A 15,103-nucleotide genomic window follows, 5' to 3' on the forward strand; every position below is an offset into this window, starting at 1 on the left:
CGAGAGAGTTAGAAACCATAATTATGAAAGAGTATAGTTCTAGGGGGAATTAAATGTTTATTTGATGTTAATCGATTTTGGGATAGTTGACATATCCAACATCCAACAACAATGTAGGTCCTATAAAAGGTGGGACCAACATCTTATCATGCAAGACTTCTTTGCTCATGTTGCTTTTCTTTGTTATTTGATAGGATTATAGAGTTCCAGCAGTCCAGTGGAGCTGCAGTCTAGCTTTGTTGAGGGAAAGAAGAGAGTTGTTTACTTGGCTGGATCAATGAAAAGATACACTGTCCTTTATTATCTCCTATCTTATCTAATGATCATCGCTTTTACTCAACCAAAAATCCATGTTTATTTACGTTGATGAAGGGCAATTTGTCATTCAGATGCAATTGAACTATAATTCGACGCAAAAATCATTGATGTGAAGAAATATCCACTACCCGCTGCTATAAACGGGATCAGAGCCATCATTGGTTATATAATATATTGGACGGAACCTTGGTAGTCTAGTGGTAATCACGCCTGTCTAGCAATCACTAGGTCATATGGGTTCTAATCCCATCCGTGTATGTATGCCCATGATTTTTCCTGGTCATTATTCCAACACTGAATAATTGATGCTTATTTACGGTGATAAGGGAGAATCTGTAAATCAGTTGCAATTAAAAACTTTTGTATAAAAATTATACCAAATTATGCCTTGTATTTTTGTTCTTCTTTTCTTGTTCTCTGCCCGATCATCTCTGTGACTGTTCTATTTTTTTTCTTTTGGCTTGTACTTTTCTTTCTCTATGAATGTCAGTTTGACCATGATGCCAAGGGGTTGAGTTTCTCTTTCAAAGTTCAAAGTTCAAAGTTCAAATTCATTTCCATTTTTCGACAATAACATAATATATGTGATATTATTTCTCGATATCTCTCTCTGCAGCACGGGAGTGTATGCCTGCCCGCTATATCCTTTGCTTCATGGGGTTTTTCGGATTCTCAATCGTCTACGCTCTACGCGTGACGGTAAGCATAGGCGTTCCCGCCATGATCAACTCCACCTACTCATCGGAGAGCGACCCCAACGGTACGGGGGAGTACTGTCAAGCCTCGGATGCAAATTCAAGCAGCTGTAATGAGGTAAGTCTTTAACCATGGACCTACTACACATATGGACCATGAACAGAGGTCTTTCTTTGATCCAATGTTCACCACCGCCACCTGATTATGTGCATCTTAATGAGTACATTCAGACGTTTGGACAATAGGCGTTTTCACATCAGCCCGATAAAAATACAAGCTCGAGATATTTTCCTATTTCCCAAGTCAGAAAATGGCGCGCTATTTCGAAACATCGGGCTGATGTGAAAACGCCTAATGACGATTGTGTAATCGCGCATCATCACTGACAAAAGAACCCGGTTTCCCACATTTCAGTCATATTTGGCTGAGGTGCCTTTTCAGACTCAACTGCCTTTGAATAAACACTAATGATGGGGAGCACCAAACCTGAAACAAGGACAAATTTTGCGTCACAAAATTGGTAATTACTGAAGCGGCCACTTGCGACCATGCATGGCATGTAACATCCCTGAATGGCAAGACAAGCATGTCGTCTACTGTCACCGCCAATGTTTACTCTGAAACAATGTGGGACAAATGGGGGAAAATAGATGATAAATCACAGTCAATCTGCTTAATTAGTTGCTTTTTCTTGTAAAGTACTTGCATTTCGCAAAAGAAATTGCTTTAGCGATGATTTCGCAATATACACAACAACTGCACATGCATTTTTCTTGATTTAAGAGAGTTATTAGCTTCTGCGCATGCAGTTTTTAGATTTCTCAAAGCACCGTCTTGTTTTTATCCAGGCTGGCTCTCGGTGGACAACACTGGATCAAAGCAGGAAAGCATGTTCAAAAATGTTTTTGTGACGCTTTTGACAGAAACAGGTGCTCTAATTAATTAACGAGCGATGAATGTCCATGATTGTGTTGTAGGTCCATGCTTTAACGTTCTGCCAGGTGGTGTCAGGTTCCCCCTGTAGTACTATTAACTGACTTTCTAGAGAGACTGAGCCTTATACAAACGAAAACATACGAGTGAAAAGAAAGAAAGAAAGAAAAAGGAAATGACGGGTGCGGTAAAGTTCATGCATGGTATTCACTTGAATCCACTCATGTTACATGTTACATCTGAAGAATTTTAGGATGATTTTAAGATCTCTATAAAGAAATTATTTAACATGGCATTCCACGTAAAACCAACACAGAGCAATGAAGCTGGTATTCCATGCTTTTTATGATATCTTTCCAAATCATTGTCATGAATTGTATTACAGCAAAGAAGAGGTAGGAAGAATAGCTCATAGTATTTTCATGAGCAAGATTTTTTTTTTTTTATGACTCTAAACATCTTCAAACTTCACAGTTTAATATAATTTCAGATCGACATAATCATCTAGCACGTTTTAACAGATTAATATTCATCTTAACACTTCAACAATAGAGGTGGAAGTATGAAGTTTTTCTCTAGCTGTAAGGCTGTAGGGCTCTGGGCCATTCTGGCGTTCGATCAAATTCCCGACGCAGGCAGCTACTTGATGCGACAATGATTATAATGGGGGGGGGGGGGGGGTGCCATTTTACTTTTTGTACGCTGGGTCTTCTAAAAAACCAAAACAACTAAAGCAACGTTGCAACACTACACAGGGAGAGGAGAACGGCCAACGCATTCGTCTTAACGTCCGCGTCTAACATCTAAAGCTCCCTATTTACTCCATGCATCTATTTTTCTCGTATCAGGACACAGGGGAATATGAGTGGGACAGCAGCACTCAGGAGCTCATCCTCGCCGGATTCTTCTACGGCTATCTTTTCACCCAGCTCCCCGGGGGCTGGATGGCCGACAAGTTCGGCGGCAAGTACCTCTTTGCCTTCGGGGTCTTGTGCACCTGTCTCTGCTCGTTGGCCTTCCCGTTTCTTGCCCGGGTGGGCGTGGCCGCCGTCTTTGCCTCACGAGTAATCAGTGGACTTGGCGAGGTGGGCGTGGTCACTCATGTGCCCTTGATATCTTTGTTATTTCAAAGTAATGATCTGCGCGTCTTACTAGTACTTTGCCCCGTTTATTGTTCTGTTTATTTTCATTTCGTACATTCTGTACGTTGTATACCTTTCTCATCGTTTTACTCATGTCTGTTTGTCTGCCTGTTAGTCTATTTGTCTGTCATTTTCTTATTTCTTTTCATTAACTTCATACCCATGCATTGAACGCATGATTAGTCCCGATTTTCATGTTTCAAGCACTGCTGTTCTCGTTCCCAATTTCAAGTTTCTTTAATTCACCAAAGCAAGGAACATATCAAAAACAATTACATACAGGTGTATATCAATATTCGGATATGATTACAAACATATCAGTAAGACAGTGTAAAGGAACAAAAATACATAAATAGATTGACAATTACACGTACATAGGTTAACAGTTATGCTATGGTAGGTAGCAGCCAGAAAGGAGATGTCCCTTATTTATAGCTGACCTAGAATAATTCATTCAGTTTCAATTATACGGTATGCTCATAAAGTTGAATGAAACCCAAATATACACAGGGAATGATTGCATACAACAATTATTAGGAAACACATTAGCGAAATTCGATGAGAAGACTACTACAGTTCGTGACGTCACGGATGCATGTCAAGGATGTAAAGAAATATAGAGAGAATTTCACAAAATTTCATTCTTTTTGATACAAAGTGCAAATTCCCTTGACTTGTGACTGACATTATTTCAAAGATATAATTTCCATTGCTAGAAGTTAAGTCTATAAAGTAAAAGATACCTTGAATTTTCTTTATTTCTTTTGCCATACATGACGTCACAAAGTACTGCAGTTCTCTCATGCAGCAATGGCTGCATCAAAACTTTAAACAAGTCGTAACTTTGGAGTCATATGAATTTTATTCCAATAAATCATATATTTTTCCTCAATAATCCTAGACATAACCATCTCATACATCTTGAATTTGGAGTTTTCGAAGTACCACTCTATCTTTTTACAATTATGCCTGGCCTCTCTCACAAACTGGTAAGTTTGCAAACAAAGAGCACAGTACACCTGGGACCAGATTCATAAAACTTTTTGTCAATAACAAGTTACGATAGTTGTTATAAGCCACTGAAATCCTTGTTTCTGATTGGCAGAGAGCAAATTTGTCGTATCAATGTGGCGGTTGTTACTGAGAATTATAACAAACTTTATGAAACGGGACCCTGGGGGTGCACGCACAATGTACATTTGAAGAGTTTGTTTGCAAAAACCGATAAGTCCATTTTTGAAGATTTTGAAAGTAGATCTCTGTCATAAAGTACAAAATAATACCTTTTAAATGACATATTGGTCACTACAAATAAAGGTACATTTTTGAAGTTATGGTCTAAAGAAGCAAAACATTTCTTATAAGTCTCTTTATTTTTCTTGACCTTTAATCGCAAAGATCTCCATTTGGCATATATGGCCTTATCGGTTTTTGCAAACAAACCCTTCATTTGCAAAGTATTCACTCTACCACATTGTGCCTTTGTTATGCCCTTATTGCTCTCATAGGGGATGACGTTTGCAGCCATGTACAGCATGTTTGCCATGTGGATCCCCAGCAAAGAAAGATCACGACTACCTGTTTACACATTCTCAGGTATTCAATGTAATACGCCAAAAGCTCTCTGTTCAAAAGACACACACAATGTGTGTATGTAGGATGTACATGACGCTGTACCTATGTGTTAATATCGATATCTGTTTTACAGTAAATTTACCCTAGCAGGTATCTATATATAGGGGCACCTAATACCTCCTTGATCTACTTTCTCATATTAACGCAATCGCACGTAAACAAACATAGGAAATAATGTGTATTTCGTGTATAAACAGATTGAAAGATCGATATGCAGAGGGAATAGGAGTGGATGTGTGGGCAAGTGCCTGTACGTGTTTGACACATAAGATCATTTTTATCATGGTAGACGTTGTCTATTATAGAATAATAACCAACCATAAATCTCGCTTCATGTCATTGAAAAAAAAAGCGACTATTTGTGATGAAAAAATAAAAATCAGTCTTCTGCGGTAAGAGCAACTATTGTTTGCCCCTATGACTCAGCTAACAACATAAAAGATGTTAAGCAACAGCCAATCAGGAAGCTGGATTCTTCTTGCTACAATGACACTATGGCCATTCCCCCAAGAGCTGCTATCATCAAGTTTTTGTTTGTTTACTTGTTTGTTTGTTTGTGTGTGCGTGTGTGTGTGTGTGTGTGAGTGTGTGTGTGTGTGTTTGTGTGTTTTAAATTGAATCCTGGTGTCTATAAACTATCGATATTTCATTGACTCACTTATCCCTTCCACTGTCAACTTAATCAAATATCTCAATTTCTTCATTGTTACTGCTCCCCCTTGACTCCCATCCTCCCAACCAATCGAAACCACATCGCCATGCCAATCATTTTGTTGTTGTTTTTGTTGTTATTTTCCATTTTTTCCCCAGGATCTTGTTTGGGTAATATTCTAGGTCAGGCTGTTTCTGGTTCGCTTGCAAACTCTGACATCCTGGGCGGCTGGCCTGCTCCGTTCTTTCTCTTCGGTAACGTTCGCCAAATGATGGTCGGTGAAAACCCTCCGCCCCCCTAAAGGAAGAAGAAAAATGATACTAATAATTAAAAATAGAATATCCCCACCAAAAACAACAATAAACACACACACACACACAAAACAAAAACCAACAAAGGAAACGAATAAAAAACTAATCTCTAAAAAATCCAGTGAAAATTTTTACTCTTGAACGAGTGAATTTTGAAAAGAGTAAATCTAAAGTGAAATTGGAGTGAATTTTGAGTGAAAATGTTTATTTTCACTAATTTTGGAGTGACGTCAGTGATTTCTCCAAAATCTTGGAGTTATCCCTGAGTTCACTTTAAAATAAATAAAAAAGAAAATATTCACTCAAAACTCACTCCGATTTCACTCTAAATTCACTCTTTTCTGTTATTCACTCTTTCAAAAGTGAACATTTCACTCGATGTTTTTAGAGAGTTAAAAAAAAAAAAAACTTCATTGGTATAAAAGAGAATGTGCCTGAAACATATATTTAAGTTTTCATCCTATCCTAACGTTTAACTCTTTATGTGCCTTGGTGGAAACCTCCAATGTGTCACATTATTCTGAGACACCAACGTATTCATGCGTTGAGAAAACATTCGGTTTTTCAAATCTATATAACTTTTACCGGTTTCTGTTAAATTGTAGACAAAGTGAGCAAAGTTAAAGAGAGAAAATGCCAAGCTTTGCATTAATGTTAATCTTATGTCAAATCTATAATTGCTTTTCTTTCGGAAGCCCAGTGGCTACATTACTGTCAATGTATCACTTTTGCACACAAAGCAGTGACATCAACTTAGAGTTTGTTCGCAAGTCCACTAGGAAACACTGCTTGTTAGTCAGTCACCACATAAAATGCAAGCTATGGTGCTATAGACGAGGGGAACGGAATCGCGAGGAACGCTTTCATTGTACTGAGGCATTTGCCGATTTATTGAACGGTTTGGGCAGGTTTGTGCGTTTGAGCAGAATATGCGAAGTTGGCACCCCGTCGACTGAGTCTGTCGTGCGAACGTGGCACATAAAGAGTTAAGAGCTTCTGATAAACGCATTCTCTATTGTTATTGTTTACGTAATGCGCGCCTGCTAATAGCAACACTTTTTTTCAATCACTGAAATCATCGAAATCACTCGCGTAAATAAAAGCAGAAACGTGCATACATGATATTTCGCTCAGGGAAGTTGTTAAAAATTGTCGAAATGTTAGCGCATGAATGGTTGCTTGTTTCAACGTTAAAAGTAGAATATAACTTTTCCTATCTTCACAGGAACTCTGGGCTTGATTTGGTTCTGCGTATGGCTGTGCCTCGCTTTTGATTCCCCGGCGGAGCACCCGCGAATCTCGACGGAAGAACGAAAGTATATCGAGTCTGGGATAAGCGTAAAACCGCGGGTACGTATATCGTTGAGTAGCTATAACCCCCCTACCTCTGGCAAAAAGAATGTCAGAAAAATAGAAAGGAAATGAATGAAAAATATACAAAATCGACCCAACAAGTATTCTATATTGGCTTTGGGATCACCGCATTCGGGGCGCTTTTTCGGACTCTTTTCTTCTGGCGAGGAGGGACCATGGGCCAAAGGAGATGAACGTGACAAAGAGTAGTTATAAACTCCCCACACTTCTGGTAAAAAAGAATGTCAGAAAAAAAACAAAAGAAAACGAGTGAAAAAAACCCCCAGACAAAATCGACCCAACAGGTGCTAGACAGGTAATGCCAGCGAGGCAGAAAGGCTATTATGTTATTTTATTTTTATATTAATTGATTTGTTACAACATCAAAAGGAATAAAATTGAAAATTTTGATTATTTTTTATTGTTATTTGAATAGTACATCACCATTATTGTTGATAACATAGTCATTATTTTGATTTTCATTATCATATTTTTGATACCAAAGATAAAAGAAAGTCACACAGATTGATTATTATGTTCTTTATGCTAATTGTATTCACAGTCGAAATCGAAAGAAGTGCCGTGGGGAAAGATCCTAACCTCAATGCCTGTATGGGCCATCGTTGTAGCACACCTGACTGCTTGCTGGTGCTACTTTACGCTCCTAACTAATTTACCCATCTACATGAACAATGTACTCCGGCTGGATCTCACCACAGTAAGATTTGGGTTTTTGTAACGTCTCAGACAATACACAGCCGTATCGAAACACTATTACAGATATACCTCTTAAAGGACAAGTTCACCCTCATAGACATGTGGATTGAGTGAATGCAACAATATTAGTAGAACACATCAGTGATAGTTTGAGAAAAATCCGACAATCCGTTCAAAAGTTATGAATTTTTTAAGTATCTGCGCAATTACTGCTGGATGAGAAGACTACTACAGTGTGTGATGACACATGCGTACAACAATATAAGGAAAATAAAAAGAGAATTTCACAAAACTTGACTTTTTGAATAAAGTGCACATTTCTTCGACATGTTACTGACTTATGTTGGGGATAATATTATTTCCCCTGACATCTGAAAGAAAGAAGTCGAGTGTTCTTTTATTATGTGAGAAAAGTGAGAATATCTTGAATTTTCTTTATACTTTCTTTATATAGTTGTACTCATATGACATCACAAGCTATAGTAGTCTTCTCATCCAGCCGTGACTAAGCAAAAACTTCAAAAATCCATAACTTTTGAACGGATTGTCCGATTTTCCTCAAACTCTCATCGATGTGTTCTACTAAAATTGCTGCATTCACTCAACCCACATGTCTATGAAGGTGAACTTGTCCTTTAAAGACAGCCAATCCCTTTTGCATGCAATTTTTCTAAAAACTGGTGAGAACAATTAGGTATTGAAGAAAACATTGGAAACCTCCTGTAAATTTTGAACTCTGGAGGGTCTTTATTTGTTTAGTTAAATTGACCGTTAAGATTTGAATAATTTTTTGCTACCATACGAAAAAATTTCAAATCTTAACTATACTCGTCTAGTTTTACAGATCTGTGTGATGCACTTAGTTGCACATGTACAGTGGCGGATCCAGGAACTCTGTAAAGGGGGGGGGGGGGGTGCGTAATAATAGTTCTGGTACCAGTTCCGGGTTTCATTTCATTTTTTCTTTTTATTTCTTTTGTTTTTAACGAAAAATAAAGGAGGGGGGGGGGGGGGGCGTGCGCCGGTTGCACCCCCCTCTGGAGCCGCCACTGCATGTAAATCATGTAAGTGGTGTGTTATTTGCCATCGATAACAAAGTAAGAGAAGCTAGTGAATTCTTCTTTTCTGAAAGTATAAGTATCATAATTATCACAACCACAGGAGGATTAATGTATGCAAATGTGCCTAGTACATAGATTACGTTACGGTGAGCAATGGTGGGCCAACAATCTTCAAATCTGACAGAAATGTTATGGCTTTACAATAGTCTTGTCATTCCGGTGGACATTATCATGTTCTGCACTATTTGGGAAGGAATGCAAAAGGGAAGGCCTATCTTTAACATGTTTAATAGGCATTATGTCATGAATATGCATTTGTACAAAGTGGGTGTGGCCTGTTGGGCCAACTTTGGAGGAGAGGCTGGATCGAGACTGGGACAATGTCGCTGGAGGCGAGGGAAGAATGAAGTTTTCTTGTTACTTGAAGTTTGACGGTGGCGATTTGTTTTGCTGTCAGAATGTGTGACATGTTGTTGGGCCATCAGTATTTCCATCCCTCCCGTAATACAAGACCAAACGAACGTCCAAAACTACACTCTTTCAATTTCGGTTTAGTTATCCCCCCCCCCCCCCAATACTCAGATAAAAAAAAAGATAGACTTCACGAGTTAAAACAGTAGTTGTAAAGTAGTAAGCATAGGCTTCGCAGCGAGACACATTCCAGATCTACAGTAGGCCTACTCTCTAAAAAAAATCGAGTGAAAATTTTCACTCTAAAAAGAGTGAATACAAAAAAGAGTGAATTTCGAGTGAAATTGGAGTGAATTTTGAGTGAAAATGCTCATTTTCACTCATTTTGGAATGACGTCAGGGATCACTCGAAGATTTTGGAGTGATCCCTGACGTCACTCCAAAATGAGTGAAAATGAGCATTTTCACTCAAAATTCACTCCAATTTCACTCGAAATTCACTCTTTTTTGTATTCACTCTTTTTAGAGTGAAAATTTTCACTCGATTTTTTTTAGAGAGTATGATGTCAAAATCATATCATGCCTGCCTGTGATATGAATATGTGTATGGAGGGGGGGGGGGGGGTTGGAATAAGGATGGTGTGATAAGACGAAAAAGTAGTTTTCAATATGTCTTCGAATGACATAATATGGGGCATAATAGCATTTATCATTCCACATTTGCTGCTGTTTCTACGCAACTACACCCATACATGCATACTCAGACACACAAACACATTCACGTGCGGCATGTGTCTACTTTTTTGCATATTGTACCTAACATCTATTAGACGAATGTCAAATTCTGCCGATTTCAGTACCCTGATACGATCATAGTTTACATGATGTTTATAACCATATTTTTCTGTGCCTCCCTTGTTGTGACCCAAGACAGGAATATTTTCCGCAGTGCCCTATGCCTTCCAATGGCTGTCTATGCTACTGATTGGGATTCCTGCAGATCGACTTATCAACGGTGGCGCCTTACCCAGGACTACAGTTAGGAAGTTATTGGTAGTAACAGGTGATACCAGCCCCTCTCCCGCCTAGTATAGTCTGCATGAGGCTGATGTAATATAGTTAATAATACGTGATCTTATTTGCCTAATCATCTGAATTACGGCTATATTTAACAACAGCCAAAAACGAACAAAAACTCAACTTGTATAATTATTCAGTATACAAAATAATTAAGTGTATTATTGGAGGTGCCAATATTTTCTACTTAGTGAAATTATCACAAGAAATAAATAATGATTCAGGTTTGTAGTCATTTTACGTGTTATGTCTTTACAGTAAAAAGACCAAAGAGAGAGAGAAAGAGAGAGAGAGAGAAAAAAACCACCCCCAAACAAAATGGACATACAAATGAGCGTGCAGGCTGTTATACCGGAGAGGTCAAATTCCACCTCCCCAGAATGTGCACGTTTTTTAAATTGTACAGATGATATACGTTCCTCTGTAAATACTCTCTGTCCTTTTTGCATTTCATCTTCTTGTTTTGGATTTAAAATATGACGAGGTGAATGAATGCAGGAATATAATCCTTATATACTATGTATATATATATATATATATATATATATATGCCTACATATGAAGAGTTTGTTCGGAAAAAGTCCATTTTTGAAGTTATGGTCAATAGAAGCAAAAATGTTCTTATTATTCTTTATTTTTCTTGAGCTTTAATCGCAAATATCTCCATTTGGCAAATATAGACTTATCGGTTTTTGCGAACAAACTCTTTATATAATATATATTATTAATGTGTAGTATTGAATTTTATTTATTTATTTACTTATTTATTTATTTATTTATTCATTCATTTATTTATTTATTTATTTATTCATTCATTTATTTATTTATTTTTTGTTCCAGGTCACCTAGGGTTCGGAATCACCAATGCACTGGTTGGTGTGTCTGGATGCAACAGCGCCCTCTCTGTCGTGTTTCTGTCACTCGGTCTGCTGTTTGCCGGTGTGACTTTTGGCGGCTACCTGACCAACACCCTTGACCTCGCCCCGGCGTACTCGGGCAGCATCGGTGGTCTCGTACAGACCGCGGGTCCAGTATCGGGCATCCTCGGACCCTACGCTGTGGGTGTGCTCACTGTAGACCAGGTAGGCCTACTTCAGCAAAGTCATCGCTATCTTTGTGCCAGTAACTACTTTAGATGATGATGTTATATCGATATTGATAGTTATTATCGTAACATCAATGTTAGTGTGGTTTCTGTGATTGTATAATATTGTGTTATTGTTATATTGTATTTTGAAACCCTGACGAAGGTGGTCTCCAGGACCTGGTGATAACCCTACTAGAAGGAACACAGTGTCTCACAGTGTGTTCACAGTGTGTAACAAAGTTTTCACATAGTCGACTATGTGAAACCGCTCGAATTTAACAGTGTGAAAATGTTTTCACACTGTGGTGTGGTTTTCACAGAGTGTTCACATAGTAATACTTTGTTTCACACTGTGAATTGATGACTCACATTGTGTTCACACTGTTAAAACGCTCGAATTTAATAGTGTGAAGAGAATTCATATTGTGTTCACACTGTGGTTTCCCACACTGTGGGACACTGTGTTCTCTCCAGCAGGGAACGGGAATTAAACCCAATTATTACGCGTAGATTGAATGAGTGCAAAATTATTAATAGAAAACAACTGTAAAATTTGAGGAAATGAGGTAAATGAGGATACTCTTCGTTAAAAAAATATAATTTCTTAAAGTTTTACATTTGGTGCCGTCATCAATGGATGAGGAACGCGAGTGTAACAGTGTGTTCTGTCACTGCACGATATGAATACGATAAGGAGATTGCAGCGTATTTATACTTTTATTGCATAGTGAAATAACGCTTCACCTTTACCTCTTTCGTAACCCAGAAGGAATGATGATATGATAATGAAAATGTTTAAACAAGTCGAGGGAATCTGTACTTTTAAAAAGAAGTTAATCTTTAATATTCCTTATGATGATTTTTCGTACAGCGTTGTTGGTTGTCCGATTTTCCTCGAATTTCGCTGATGCGTTGTAGTATTTATATTGCTGCATTTACTCAATCCACACATAATATTTTGGTATCAACCCTCTTCAAGAAATAATAAAAAAAAACCCCGACATGGATTAAACAAAGAAATTCGTAAATTACATCCTCTATACACTTTACCTATATTACGTCTCCCTCTTCTCTCTCTCTCTCTATATATAATACTATAATGTATGTAAAAAACATTGTAATATATGTGACCCTGCACCACAAGACAAACAAAAAGTCGCCAGACATAGATTTTTAGTTAAGGACAGATTCTGAAAGAGCAGACTCTAAGCTTTAAAATGATGAATATCTCAATTCAAATGGAATCTCATAACCTATATAAATTTTGGAAACAAAGTACACACTCTGGAAAGTGTGAACTGAGAAAAGAGGCTCTGAAGTACAGGGTCTATTCAAGTGCTAAATATTTACTAAGACGTGCTACCTGTGCCAGGAATTTGACAAAAACATGATGCTGACCATCGTAGCACCAACAATTAAGGGATTATCAGATTTCAAGCTGTAATTGAGCATGGTCTAGTACCACATTCTGACCATGATGAATGCCAACTTTCAGAGAAGTAGCATTATCCTTTTTATTAGAGTTGAAAGTGAAGAGAGTGCAAAGGATTTTCAAGAAATAAAAGGGGCCTCTAAGAAAACCTGATCCCAATACTCTACAAAAAAGAGGTTGTAGAAAAATTGCTGAAAACTCACTTTCCCATTCCATTTATGATCCCAAACTCGAGAATGTAAAAGAAAGAAAAAAACTATTTCAGAAAATATGGAAAACTAAAAGTTGACTCGGTTGACCCATTTCACCTTTTTTGAGTCCTCCCGTAAAATCAAGGGGTGCGACTTTTTGTTTGTTTTGTGATGCACGGTCAAATATATATCAATATATCTATCTATCTATCTATATATAACATACATGTTATACATACACACACACACACACACACACACACACATATATATATATATATATATATATATATATATCATATCATATTCTTCTTGGAATTTCCAACGTGTTGGGTTTTGAATGTGATAATTATAAGAAGAATGAGTCTCAAATACGCCATCTGTAGATCGAATATGAAAGGTTTTATTCATGTAATTTGTTTACGCGCAGAGCATTGTTATCATGGTTGTGATGTTATGTTGTTATGATTCATATTTGCAAAAACTTATAATTGTCCTAGTATAAACTACTCTGACGAAGGTCCGTGGCGAGTTGAAAATTTTGTGAATAAAAACCTTCTTGTTGGATCTACGATGGCGTATTTTAGACTTATTCTTCTTATCATTATATATATCATATGTTATATATATTTACTTGTTATCGTACAGAAGCAACAAAAAAAAAAGCGTTCATACGGTTCTATACTTTATTGTAATTGACATTGGGAGAAAGCATATATCCACTTATCGATGAATGAGGATTCTCCTCAAAATTTTCAATCGCCCTAATAACTATTATCGTAGGTAATAATATACCTTGCCATCAAAAATACGCAAATCCTGACGATGCGAGTTCTCCCCTGGAAATTCGTTTAAGGAAAATCGTTTAATGCGTTCAAAGTTTCGGTGATGCCATCGTTGGACAAGAAATGTACATTTTGTGACGACACTGCAGACAACGATGTAAAGAAAGTAAATCAAACGTATTCTCAAATTTCTATAGCATAGCGAGAGCACTTGATTTAACTCTGTCTGAAAAGGTAGGGAATAATTTTACCCCTGACGTATCGGTAGCAAGTCAGAGGAACGTATACTGTTTCATTAAAAAAAAAAATCATTTTTTTTTTGTTAAAATTCTCTTTATATCGTTGTCAACATTGGTCAAGCAGTGACATCACGAGTCATTCCAGTGTTTTCATCCAGCGGTGGCGGCACTGGCCTTGAAAAAACAAACAAACAAACAATCTCCTGTATCCACATTTTGAACTATTTGTGCAAAATCTCTCAAATGTCATTATAATGTGTTCCATTGAAATTGCTATTAATTAGAATTAGGTTTCAGTCCCTTTAGAATCTACATTTACTTATGCACTGTTATTTTCTTTATTCTCTTTCTTTTCATCATCCTCTTCCCCAAGAACGACTTGTTAGGATGGAAAAAGGTATTTTATATTGGCTTTGGGATCACTGCATTCGGGGCGCTTTTCTTCGCACTATTTTCTTCTGGCGAGGAGCAACCGTGGGCCAACGAAGACGAATGTGACGAAGATTAACAAGAAGACCAGGATATGAAGTTAAGCTACAGGGCCGTCGGAGCGTTTTCAAAAGTGTGAGGGCTAACTTCCGGGTTTCATGAGCTAACAAGAAAAAAAAAAGGGGGGTCCTCAGTTCATTTCTCCCCTTCCACTTCCGGGTCTCTTCAGCTGACAAGCAAAACAACAACAACAACAACAACAACAACAACAACAACAACAACAACAACAACAACAACAAAAAAAAAAACAGGCTTTCACGGGAAAAGCATAACCTTATACACCGCGCTCACACTTCAAGATCTCTATCTATTTCTATTTAGTGCCACTTACGTACTTCCGGGTTAAAAAAAGTGTGGGGGCCCAAATTGATGACACCTTATGTATTCCTTTGTGGAAAAAAGTGTGGGGGCCCAAGCCCCCACGGCCCCCACGGTTCCGCCGGCCATGAGCTATAGCGGGATTAAAGGACTACCTGTAGTTGTTACTGAATACATGTACTACAAATGTGACCCTGCACCTCAAAACAAACAAAAAGTCGCCAGACATGAATTTTTAGTTAAGACCATATTCTGA

General features: G+C 37.7%; 1 protein-coding gene across 1 annotated transcript; it reads left to right on the forward strand.

Annotated features, from left to right (window-relative positions):
• Window positions 1–972: 972 nt before the first annotated feature.
• LOC139716003 (sialin-like) lies at window positions 973–14,548 on the forward strand. Its single transcript, XM_071627561.1, has 9 exons — window positions 973–1,131; window positions 2,796–3,032; window positions 4,598–4,685; window positions 5,535–5,630; window positions 6,913–7,037; window positions 7,603–7,758; window positions 10,160–10,292; window positions 11,147–11,388; window positions 14,414–14,548. Exons 1-9 carry the CDS (start codon window positions 973–975, stop codon window positions 14,546–14,548), a joined length of 1,371 nt encoding a protein of 456 aa, XP_071483662.1.
• Window positions 14,549–15,103: the final 555 nt, after the last annotated feature.

Source organism: Diadema antillarum, unplaced genomic scaffold (assembly GCF_040938485.1).
Source record: "Diadema antillarum isolate AM-2024a unplaced genomic scaffold, OU_Dant_1.0 scf00000060, whole genome shotgun sequence".
In the NCBI taxonomy this organism is placed as follows: domain Eukaryota; kingdom Metazoa; phylum Echinodermata; class Echinoidea; order Diadematoida; family Diadematidae; genus Diadema; species Diadema antillarum.